At 45.5% G+C, this 12,796-nt stretch overlaps 1 protein-coding gene across 1 annotated transcript; it reads right to left on the reverse strand.

Moving 5' to 3' along the window:
* On the reverse strand, positions 1–10,682 carry UTP11 (UTP11 small subunit processome component). Its single transcript, XM_066269598.1, has 8 exons — positions 10,517–10,682; positions 6,106–6,167; positions 4,815–4,917; positions 4,319–4,432; positions 3,761–3,854; positions 3,532–3,662; positions 1,143–1,253; positions 1–386 (listed from the first exon to the last, which is right to left on the reverse strand). Exons 1-8 carry the CDS (start codon positions 10,577–10,579, stop codon positions 303–305), a joined length of 762 nt encoding a protein of 253 aa, XP_066125695.1. The 5' UTR covers positions 10,580–10,682; the 3' UTR covers positions 1–302.
* Between the last annotated feature and the right edge of the window lie 2,114 nt (positions 10,683–12,796).

Below are 12,796 nucleotides of genomic sequence, written 5' to 3' on the forward strand. Positions count from 1 at the left end.
TTGTTTTTGAATATGCATTGGAATTAGGAATTAACTCATTTATTTCCCCAATTTGCTGTAATGAGTTATGTAACTTACATAATGAAAAAAAAGTACGTATATAAAAATAAGACTAATTTCACAACCCAAAAACAGCAGATGGGGGAAGGGGCATTAATGTTCGTATCAAATGTCAGATCTGCGACGAATTATAATTACAAACAAGAAATCATGTCATTTACACGAATGGAATTTGAAATTCATGGGAAAAGAAAACATCAAATTCTTTTCTACTCGGAATGACAAGGCTTATCTCTAACCCTTCAACGTTTCCGACGACCCTGAAATCTGTAAATAGCTGGAGAGTTCACTGTTTCTTTCTTCACCTTCACCTTCCGAGTTTTATCCTATGAAGGAATAGGAAAAGGTTACCAGTAGAAAGTGGGACAGGGTTTTGTAAAATACGCAAGTCCATAAACGACCTATTAGGAAAGCCCTAGTTCAGCCTTTCTGGAGTGCAGGAAACAAAGCCCAGCCACCCTCAGGCATCCCCAGGAAGCCAGGAATGAGCTTCTCCCTTGGGCATCTACAATATACTAGCGTGTGGAGGTTCTTGGGAAAACTGAGAAGAAAAGTACTCAAATCTTTTTTTTTTTTTTTTTTTTGGGGGGGGGGGGGGAGTAGGGCTTATTCTCTCCTGAACCCAAGTTGAGAAAGGCACAACTAAATGAGCTGCAAAGCTGAAGAATTTGACATTTAGAGGAATCCTAATATGAAAGAGGCATCGGATATTCCTCAGCTCTGTTATTTAACTACACAATGTTGTCTATTTTTAAACACCACTGAACGACACGCACTGTTTTGTTAACCTGTTTAAATGTTAAAGATAGCTGCTCATAAGCTATAAAGTTCATACGCTACCCGATCCTACCCTGTGCTGTTCCAAAGCACTGGCTAATAAGCCTCTTATTACCTTCTTAATCAAGGCACCCTTCAACACTGTCAGAGTAACCGACACTGGCTCAAACCCCTGCCCCCGAGGAGCAGACATTTTCACTGGGGCTGATTTACACACAGCTAAAATCCAGTCTCAGTTAAGACCTTTACAAGGGGCGGGGGGGGGGGGGGGGGGGGGGGATAAAGGCATAAGGCTCTCTCCTCACCAGAAGATCTTTGCGTGTTTGAATTTTCTGTGCAATAACAAACAATTTCTTCTCGCGTTCAATCCGCTGTGTCAGACAGTCATACTGCTTCTGCCTTTCTTTAGCTATCCGCTGCAGAGGAAACACATTTTAGTAAAATACTTACCAGGATAAAAAATGAAGAAGCTACTGTTTCTTAATCCACTTAAGCCCCCAAAGCATAAATAGTTTTATCAACTGCCTTCTTACTCCAAAATCAACAAGACTGCAAGTTACTATCAAGTAACAATACTATAAAGTTGTCCATTTTAGGAACATCACATGCTAGAGCTGAACAGAACCTTGGAGACCTGCCCGGGGACACATGGTTCCCCCTGGAGCAGAGTCAGGACCGTCACAAGTCCCACAGCTCTCAGGAATCTTTCCACTACTATGCTAGGCTGCTTCAGCCTTTCTGTGAGCATCCAGGTACCTAAGGTGATGCAGAAATGAACCAGTGCTGGAAACCCAAAAGAGTGGGTGGAGGAGAGGAGCGGGCAGCGGACAGCGGGCAGCGTGCTGGGGTCGGGGAGCTGCGGCTCTCAGACAGCGGGAGGACCTCTCCGGCAGAAGGCGGCCTGAGAGTTCTCACTGCTGATGACTTCTCCAAGACCGGTGGTCCTGCTATTTGAGGGAACTCTAAGCCTCTGAGAAACTGACAGAAGTTTTGAATATTTCTTGAAATAAATGTACATATGCGTGTACAAATCTGTAGGTCTAATTCTCTCACAGAAGCCCAGTTGAGAAAGGCAGACCTCAGTGACCTAAACCTATACACACATACATACCTATTTGTTCAAAATCTCAGTGTTGCAATAGGGCGTTCAGTCTTCCTAAAGCCCATTCATGGACTGCCTACTCCCTCAACTTATAGACCAAACATTCCTTTGAGATCCACCCACCAGCAGTCTCTTAATAAAAATAATTTTGCTTTAAACACAACCCTCACAAGAAACTACTAGACAAAAATAAATGGCAAGATCCAAACTTTCCCAATTTCTCCAAAGGTATGCCAGCAAACTATTCTACAGAGGAATTGGGAACGCTCATCTCCTTAGGGACTATCACAATACTGGAAAAGTGTCAGCAACACAGCGAACTGAAAATACACCTAAGGCCCTGGCCAGTTGGCTTAGCGGTAGAGCATTAGCCTGGCGTGTGGAACTCCAGGTTCGATTCCTGATCAGGGCACACAGGAGGAGGAACCATCTGCTTCTCTACCCCTCCCCCTTCATCTCTCTCTTTCTCTTCCTCTCCCACAGCCATGGCTTGGTAGGAACAAGGTGGCCCTAGGCGCTGAGGATGGCTCCATGGCCTCGCCTCAGGTGCTAAAATAGCTCACTTGCCAAGCAATGGAGCAGTGGCCCCAGATGGGCAGAGCATCGCCTGGAAAGGGGCTTGCCGGGGTAATCCCAGTTCGGGCACATGCGGGACTCAGTCTCTGCCTCCCCACCTCTCGTTTAATAAAAAAAAGAAAATACAACTAATTGGCCAACAGGGTTATCACAGGAGCACTAGTTAGCCGGCTCCTCAGCTGGAAGTGTTACCTGCATGGAGGGGAATGTTACTGGGCCTCAGACTTAAAACAATTCCCTAATTCTACCAGTCTCCCAACAGTGGTTTCAGACAGCTTTGTTTTCACTTTATTGCACAGACTGTCAGATTTATGAGATCGCCCAATATAGTCAAACTAATTAGAGGTATTTATATTACTAAAGCAAGTTTAGCTGCCTCTGAGCTAGAGATACTGCTGTGAAATTAAACGTTGGAGGCAAAGCTGATGCAGTGTAAATGATTCAAATCAAAACACAACAGCTGTCTGACTGAAACACATTGACAGCATTTTTTTTAAAAATGAATCAGAAGTGAGAGTTCAACTCCAGAAGGCTTTGAGAAAAAGCATGTCTTCTGTAGAAACCCAGTTACAGTGATGGAAAACACCATACGGAAAAGTCAGTACAAAATTTTGGTACAAATGCCTAATATGAAAGACTCTTTGATACATATTATTTCGCTGCTCAAGGTTCAATATCAAAGTATACCAGATCCCTTAATCTTCACTGCCTCCTTTCTCTGTATTTTAAAACTGTTGGCACCTGTTAGAAGCATTGAGAGAACAAAGTCCAGGGCCAGAGCTCAGATTCAAATGCAGGTCAAAGGGCCAAAACCAATGCACCTGACCACTATGCTACCTGTCCTCCAATCTTAGAAACCAAGGAACTCTCCTCCACTCCCATCCCCGTCATCAAACCCTCCTACTCTCCTAAGAGAACTTGATGAGTTTTCTACAAATAATTATATTAAATTCAATGGCAAAAAAAGGAGACTACAGCCCCTAAATTCAGACCCAAAGCAAAATGGAACACATTACCTTAAGTCGAGTCTGATGAGTAACTCCTTTTACTTTCTCCTTCTGCAGGGTCTCTATTGTGGGTCTATTGAAGACTCTGTCCACTAGTTCCGGGGCTGTTCGCAGGTGAGTTGCAACATCAAACTGTTCAACTAAAAGTCACAACAATCCTTAAGACACTGTCTCTGACACCAACCAACATAGATGGAGCAATGTTAGACTGTTTCAGGAACTTTCAAACATTTCATACCTTCCTTTTTAGTGTCAAAAAAAAACACATGCTTGTTCTGTTGCTTCCCCTGGAAATCCAGCAGATGGAGCTCTGACTTTAGTCTTTCAATTTTCTAAAATACAGAATATGGTCTCATTTTCTATTGGGTTCTTGGAGGTTGTCAGAAATGAATTTGCAAAAGTTTAAACCATTTCAGGTCATTATCACCAGCCAGCAAAGAAACTGCTTCATTATTTTAAGGATCGGTGACATTTATCAGGCATCAACTGCATGTCAGGCTTGCCATAATCCATAACTCATTCAATCCTTACGACAATCTCATGAGACAGAACTGAGGAAATAGCTTCAAAGAGATAAATTTGTCCATAATCTTGGATCTAATGAATGGCAGAGCCAGAATTCAAACTCAGTCTGTCTCATTCCTCACATTACTCCACTCCACCATGCTTCTAAAGCACTTTCACAACCACATATACCTCAAGACTGTAAATGCCAGAAGGAAACGTTTAGATTGATGGATTTGTATTTCTCTTCCTAACAAACAAAAATACACCAGAACAAAGTTTCAGTTGTTACCTTAGCTTCTGCAACCCTTTTCATTTCTATATACTTGACATCCTGAGTTCTCATCAGTTTCAGCTGTTCTGGGGTTACTTCTTCCTTGGTCTCCTTAATAATATGAACTCCATCCTAAAATCCAAATTTAAAAGATACATTCCCTGTTAGATTAAAATCATGACTAGACTGTTGACACAGTTCACGGCTGGAACAAAGACAACCAAATGCTTTATGAACAGCAATCCATGCGCTAAGCCCTCAAGGTGCATGGTCAATTTAGTACTCCAGTCATCCACGCTTAAGAACAGCTCCAGGCAGAAGACAACTCAGAATCCGGGGCATAAATGCATGCTGTTCATGAAGGGGCAGTTTGGCCTTGGATACTGATCAAGAACAGCACCTGAACCAACTGGAGAAAGACTACGTACAGGCCAAGATTCTTTTTCTCCATCTCCTCCCCATCCTTGTTACTGAGTTGGAGCTCAAAACACCAACTGATCCAACAGACACCCACCTGGAGTTTAACTCGAGTCATTTTATAGTAGAATTCATCTGGATTTTTTTCAAGAGCTTTCTTCCGGAGAGCTCTGAGGTATTCTTGCTTTTTCCGGTAGTCACTAAAAAGCAGATTAAACAAGGTTCATCATAGCAAAAAACAAAAACAAGAAAACCCACAGCAAGCAAACTCTGCAAGCATCTAAAGTTCACACAGAATGAAACTCAAAATAGTCAAAGCAATGACTAGATTTGATTCACATCTCACTGTCACTGATGTTGAGCTCCTGTCCCTATAGGTCCTCTCCTGGCCCAATCCTACCTGAAATTAACTGTCCCGATCACACATATGTTTTAGTGCCATTTTATATCATTACAGGGAGAGACCAAAGTACAAAATAAAACTGGGTTCTGATGCAAGCTTGGGCACCAAGTGATCAAATGAGATTCAGAAATTACACTGCACCATCTAGCATAGTGACTAGAATCGCGGACTCGAGTCAGACACCCTGGGTTTAAACCTTGACTCCACCACTTACAGCTGAGCCATTTTGGGTAAGTTAGTTAACCACTCCATATTCCAATTTAGTCTGTAAAGTGGGCATGGCAACAGGAGTATCCCAGAAGGATGTTGGGAAGAATAAATGTAAAAATTATAACTCTCCTAGAACACTGCCTGGCACACTAAGAGCCCTGGTTATTATTATTAGCCTGAAAAACTCTAGGACCCAGAGCAATCCATCGCCCACCATCTGTGCCCAGAACATAAAAAGGACTTCAGTTCACACGGATGGCTACAAATAATTATAAAGTATTTTGCAAATAAAGTGCTAAAGAAGAAGAATGGGAATAATTGTTTCATAAAATGCTTTCAGAGCTCATTATCACCCACGCTCAGTCTCATGAATCCATCTTTCACATCTCTTCATTCCACACCACACACATGGTGATGTAACAGACTCAACAACTGGAATTTTAGATTTTATCTTCAACTTCAAGAAAAGGAGCAAAAAAGACTCAGCTTTTGGCTCAAACACCAAGGCAGGGGCAAACCAAAGCCACTATGAGAAAATGACCTACAACAAAATAATAAAAAAGTTCACAATGCAACTACAGTTAAATAAATAATGCTCTGCCTAAACAAAGAGAAACTTAGGGTCACAGACAAGTATCTGACAGGCTGCCAGACCTCTGGCCGTTTTATCAATGGCAGGACATTATCCCCTGTTGGACACTCAGTCAATTCAACTGCGAAGCAGGGAGCTTGTAGGCTTTCTTGGCAGCATTTCTACAAGAAAGACTCAACTCACTTTGCACGAATTTTATAATCTTTCTTTTTCTCCAGCAGGCCCAGATGTTTTCGAAAGCCAGGCTAGAAGACAAAAGAAAAGAAAGTGTTACATTTCCTCAAAACATGAAGGGCAGAAGCATCTCTGGAGTGCTCAGTAAATCCATGTCCTTGGAGCCAACCTGATACCCTGTTCCCTCCCCTCCTTCCCCAACTGGGCTCTGCCCAAAGATGAGAGGAACTGTGCAGGCGCCAGAGAGGTCACAAGCACTACCGTAGTAGTTTTCTTGGCCTATTAAGGACAGAGAGAGGCAACAATGACTCTGCACTAAGCAAGCAGTTGCCAGTTGTACTAAAATTACTACAGACTTAATCCAAGGGTTTATAAAATACTATGAAGGGAAAACATAGTAACAGGGAGGCAACTGTGGTAAGACAGCTAAATTTAGAGTCTGGAGAATTGGGTTCAAATCCAAGCTTTACCTCTTAATAATCTGTGACCTTGGGCAAGTCACTTAACTTCTCTGAGCTATTTACTAACTATAAAATGACAATAACAGCACCTGCTTCTCATGGTTATCATAAAGGTTAAATGAGCCTCTGTAAGTGGTAATGCTGGCCATGGTTTGGCACATAGCAGATGCCCAGCATATGCTTTATTGTTATTGTACCTTTGGTACAAAGTATGAGAAAACCAGGTATGACAGAACATACTTTCTGTTACAAGAACTTGGATAGCACAGAAGATACAAGGATTAGATCTCAGTATTATCTTTCTACAAGCTACCATTTGTTGAGTATTTAATATAGGTCGGGGTCTGTGCTAGATGCTTTTGCCCACATCACAACAGGCCTCGTTTATTTAGTCCTTAGTCTGCTACAAAGCAATCTGATATACTCTTACATATGATGTCACTTAATTCCCACAAAATTATGGAAAATAGATAAAGCAAAAAAGAAACAGTTATCCCAATATTCCAAAGGGGAATAAGGTTGAGAGGATGACCTGCCCAAGAACACAGAACTAGTAAATGACAAAGCTAGAACTAGAACCTATTCTATCTGGGGCCACAGTCTGTGCTCTTCACCTCCCCCTAGACTGATTCCTCTAATGCTCTGAATAATCTCCCCTTTTGAGGAAGTTCATATACTTCTCTATTGTTTGAACTTGTATAATTTTGGTAGGATTTTTTTTTTTTTTACAGGGACAGAGAGAGAGTCAGATAGAGCAGTGGTTTTCAACCTTTTTACACTTGGGGACCAGTGAAAATAGACGAATGATTTCGGGGACCGCTAAGGCAGAAAGGACCCTGAACATAAGTGAATTCGACTAAGACCATTGGGTCTATAATCTCCATACAATGCCAGGGTGGTTAACCGTTTTTGCAGAGTGGCATGAAATTTCTGGCAGACCAGTGGTTGAAAAACACTGAGCTAGAGGGATAGATATAGACAAACAGACAGGAACAGAGAGAGATGAGAAGCATCAATCATCAGTTTTTCGTTGCAACATCGTAGTTGTTCATTGATTGCTTTCTCATATGTGCCATGACCGCGGGCCTTCAGCAGACTGAGTAACCCCCTGCTTGAGCCAGTGACCTTGGGTCCATGCTAGTGAGCTTTCTGCTCAAGCCAGATGAGCCCGCAATCAAGCTGGCAACCCCGGGGTCTCGAACCTGGGTCCTTTCGCATCCCAGCCAGACGCTTTATCCACTGCACCACCGCCTGGTCAGGCTTGGTAGGATTTTTAACAAGCACCTTTCTCAGTAAATAATTCAATATTTAAAAATAACACCCAGGCCCTGGCTGGTTGGCTCAGTGGTAGAGCGTAGGCCTGGCGTGTGGGAGTCCCGGGTTCGATTCCCGGCCAGGGCACACGGAAGCGCCCATCTGCTTCTCCACCCCTCCCCTTCTCCTTCCTCTCTGTCTCTCTCTTCCCCTCCCGCAGCCAAGGCTCCATTGGAGCAAAGTTGGCCCCGGCACTGAGGATGGCTCCGTGGCCTCTGCCTCAGGCGCTAGAATGGCTCTGGTCGCAACAGAGCAATGCCCCAGATGGACGGAGCATCGCCCCCTGGTGGGCATGCCGGGTGGATCCCGGTCTGGCACATGCGGGAGTCTGTCTGACTGCCTCCCCATTTCCAACTTCAGGAAAAAAAAAAATGTTAGAAAGAGACACTTTAGGCCCTGGCCAGTTGGCTAAGCGGTAGAGCGTCGGCCTGGCGTGCGGGGGACCCAGGTTCAATTCCCGGCCAGGGCACATAGGAGAAGCGCCCATTTGCTTCTCCACCCCTCCCCCTCTCCTTTCTCTCTGTCTCTCTCTTCCCCTCCCGCAGCCGAGGCTCCATTGGAGGAAAGATGGCCCGGGCGCTGAGGATGGCTCCTTGGCCTCTGCCCCAGGCGCTAGAGTGGCTCTGGTCGCGGCAGAGCGACGCCCAGGAGGGGCAGAGCATCGCCCCCTGGTGGGCAGAGCGTCGCCCCTGGTGGGCGTGCCGGGTGGATCCCAGTCGGGCGCATGCGGGAGTCTGTCTGACTGTCTCTCCCCGTTTCCAGCTTCAGAGAAAGAAGAAGAAAAAAAAAAAGAGACACTTTACAATTAAATAAATAAATAAATAAATAATAAAAATAAATTAAAAAAACCTCTCCTGATCATTTTTATAAAAAGAAACCTGACATTACATCTGAAACAGTTTACACAATTACCCATCTCCCTCCATACAGATTATCTGCTATAGCTCCCCACTGTCTCACTGAAGAACCTTTGGATATAGTTCAAACTTTACCCAAACAGGGAGTGCTCCTGTCAGTGTGTTTACCAACCTTTCCAGCATGACCTTCTCCACACCTCTCTCACAAAGGCCCTCTATTCCTATTCAGACATGGCCATGTCTTGCTCATGACCAGCCTTGAAAGCCCTCTGTCTTCTCTGCTAATCCAAATCAACTACTTACAACTGTGACTTTGGACACACCATTCAATCTCTTTAAATGCCAGATGCCTCATTTGTAAAATGCAGATAACCTCCACCTCATAAGGATGCTGTGGGATTACATGAAATAATCCTTGCACAGCTAGTTGGGCTATACCTAGCATACTGTCAGTGATCCAAAAGTGACAACTACTATCATTGCCTTCCAAGTCCAACAAGTTTCACCATGACGCTTTTCTCTCATCATCTCTACTCTTCCCACTCAAATTCCTCACTTGGCATTTTTTTATGTGCCACCTCTTATCAAGTTGCCTCTTTATTCATCTTTTGATAGCCTCTGGGTTCAAAACACTTGGTCTGATTACTGGCTTTGCCACTTGGCAACCATAGCTGTTATGTCTTTGGGCAAATTACTTAACCTACCTGAACCTTAGTTTCGCCATCTGTAAATGTAAGGACACAACAGTACCTACTACTTTCATACACTTTTGTTAAATGAAGATAATGAGAGAACAGGACTTGGCACATTGTCTGGCTCTGGCATACAATAAGCACTTCTAGTTATTACTTTTACGTAGATCCAAACATAGGTCCAAATAAGGTGGTAAATTACATTATTGCTACCAGCACACCACGGAGCACACAGCAAGTAAACAATGTCTGATAAATGCTATTAATCCGAAAGACTGACCTGTGCTTAAGAGGCCTTGGTTCCATCCCATCAGTTGGTGACACAATTTTAGACACACTCTTCTCCCTGTCTTTCCTATCTATAAAGTGAAGCTGGACCCGATCTAAGGGCCTTTCTGGATTGGATATTATGTGATTACCATGATCTGTCTTGCGGGTGTAGGAGTAAAATAAATTGATTCTGCACATATTAAGCCAACTTCTCCTCAACCTCCCCCCCCCACACACACACACACACCCTCCGGAGAAGTACTACAACTGCTTACTCGGCCTAAATTTGCTGTTTGTGACTGGGCAAGTCACTTTAGCTCTGTGACCCTCAGTTTCCTCGTTTGTATAACGGGCATAAAAAACACCAATGTTATGGGGTAAGACATAAACAAAACCCTATGTGGCAGATCTTCATGGTCCACAAAGCCCACGATGATGATACCATATTTTTAACACCCGTCTCTTCTGTCACAGCCCGTATACTCAGCGAGCAGAGCTGAGCACCTTTATATGTGGGTGCCGGGGCACTTATTGGCTACGTGAGCCTTGCCCTCAGCTGCCGCATAGAAGGTCAAGCCCTTCAAACACGTATCCCATTTACTTACCTCATTGTAAACTTGCAAGATAGCTTTGATTATCCCCGCGCTCTCCCCGGAGCCGCGAGGCCCCGCCCCAGGCACGCCAGCGTCATTACCATATATGTGCGTTTATTTCAAGCAGTATCTACGTTACAGAAGAGATCTGAACCCGCAAGCAGAGAAGGGGTTGGGGCAAAAGCAGCATATGGAGCCACGAGCCAGCGCTCGTGGAGCCTGTGCGGTCCCACCTGGCTTCGCTCTCGGTGTTCCCGCTGTCGGGACTTAGCTGCCTTCCGAAAAGCCGCTGCCATGTCTGCTCACGCCTGGGAAGCTCAATAGACGACGCCGGTCCCGCACCACCTCAGTCACTGCTTCCACTGACCCTACAGGAAACAGGCCCCGCCGCCGGAAGCTTAGGACCGCCCGTCGCCTTTTCGCAGCCTATGCGGCGCCTGCTTTTCCGGAAATGCGTCCTCTAGCAAAGGAGTCCGGCGCAGGCTGCTTCTGGGAAGTGTAGTTCTCTAAGTCTAGTCTCGTGACTCTACAGGAGCCAGTTCTGATTCGCCAGAGCTTGTCCACGTGTACCTCGCCTTCGCGCTCAGCTCCGCGTTGGCACCTGGGAACACGTGGCTGGCACTGCCCTCGGCTGAGCTGGGCTTGGAGTCTGCGCATGCGCAGTCACCTATGGGTGTGCTCCACTTGCCGCACTTACGCGGTGCATTTAAAGCCAGGAGCCATGTGGATTTTATGGTAGTCCTGGAAAAGATCATTCTATAGAGACTTTAAAATCACCTCTGGCTCTACCACTTACTGGCTGTGTGACTTTTTAAAATCAAGTTACTTTAATGAGAATAATTTTTCTCATCCATAAAACAATACTAGCATGCATTGCTTGCCTCATAGGGCCATCAAGGGGCTCACAGTTGAATGGTGGAGTCGTATCATGGCAGTAGTTTTAAAGTTCTGAGCCTTACACCCTCAAAAGAATGTCTGGTTAACAGAATGAGTGTCAGAAGCAGTACAATGTAAATGATTAGGACCATAAACCATGGAGGTATGTTCTGATCCTAACTGCTACCAGCCAAGACTGTAGCCATCTGTAAGGTTAAGGTAATAATACTATACCCACGGAATGGTTGTGAGGATTAAATAAAATGATATTTTTAAATGCTGTGTTTAGCCCTGGCCGGTTGGCTCAGCGGCAGAGCGTCGGCCTAGCGTGCGGAGGACCCGGGTTCGATTCCCGGCCAGGGCACACAGGAGAAGCGCCCATTTGCTTCTCCACCCCTCCGCCGCGCTTTCCTCTCTGTCTCTCTCTTCCCCTCCCGCAGCCAAGGCTCCATTGGAGCAAAGATGGCCCGGGCACTGGGGATGGCTCCTTGGCCGCTGCCCCAGATGCTAGAGTGGCTCTGGTCGCAACATGGCGACGCCCAGGATGGGCAGAGCATCGCCCCCTGGTGGGCAGAGCGTCGCCCCATGGTGGGCGTGCCGGGTGGATCCCGGTCGGGCGCATGCGGGAGTCTGTCTGACTGTCTCTCCCTGTTTCCAGCTTCAGAAAAATTAAAAAAAAAAAAAAAAAAAAAAAAAAAATGCTGTGTTCACAATCAACGGGAGCTATTATTGTTATTATTGCTAAACCAAAGTGTAAGGACAGAGAGAGGGTTGGGCACAACAGAGCACTCCAGGGGCATTTGGTTTCTTTTCCATCAGGTAAAGCTAGCCTTCAGCGAGTTCTGTAATTGCACCCATTTCACACGACAGGGCTCACTCCTCCAGCTGCGGAGCACTAGGGAAATCTCCTCTGTCCCTGGAGGCATGAGTCCAGCAGAGCAGTGGGCATGACTAAGCTGAAAGTAGCTGAGCTCTGCAGTGTGAAAAGCTTTTTTCTTCCTCTGAGTCTGAGCCTTGCCCAACTAGGGCCACATGCATTAACAAAATTCCACCTCAGTTGTTCCTTAGCCATTGAAAGACAGGCCCTTCATGATCTGGCCTAGGCCTACCTTTTCAGCCTCATCTTTTCTTTTTTTTTTTTTTTTTTTTTTTTACAGAAACAGAGAGAGAGTCAGAGAGAGGGCTAGACAGGGACAGACAGGAACAGAGAGAGATGAGAAGCATCAATCATTAGTTTTTCATTGCGACACCTTAGTTGTTCATTGATTGCTTTCTCATATGTGCCTTGACCGTGGGCCTTCAGCAGACCGAGTAACCCCTTGCTCGAGCCAGCGACCCTGGGTCCAAGCTGGTGAGCTTTGCTCAAACCAGATGAGCCCGCGCTCAAGCTGGCGATCTTGGGGTCTCGAACCTGGGTCTTCCACATCCCAGTCCGACGCTCTATCCACTGTGCCACCACCTGGTCAGGCCAGCCTCATCTTGATTAAGAAGCCCAGCCATCAGAGGGACCAGGTGGCAGTTACTCCCACCACTCCCTCTGAAGAAGGCATTGACCAGGCATTGAGCGACGGATTTACCCAGGAGATGGGAGGTCTGCACACTGGAAAGGGGAAGGAAACCTAGGCATCCCAAAAGGT

This window comes from Saccopteryx bilineata, chromosome 3 (genome assembly GCF_036850765.1).
Source record: "Saccopteryx bilineata isolate mSacBil1 chromosome 3, mSacBil1_pri_phased_curated, whole genome shotgun sequence".
Lineage (NCBI taxonomy): Eukaryota > Metazoa > Chordata > Mammalia > Chiroptera > Emballonuridae > Saccopteryx > Saccopteryx bilineata.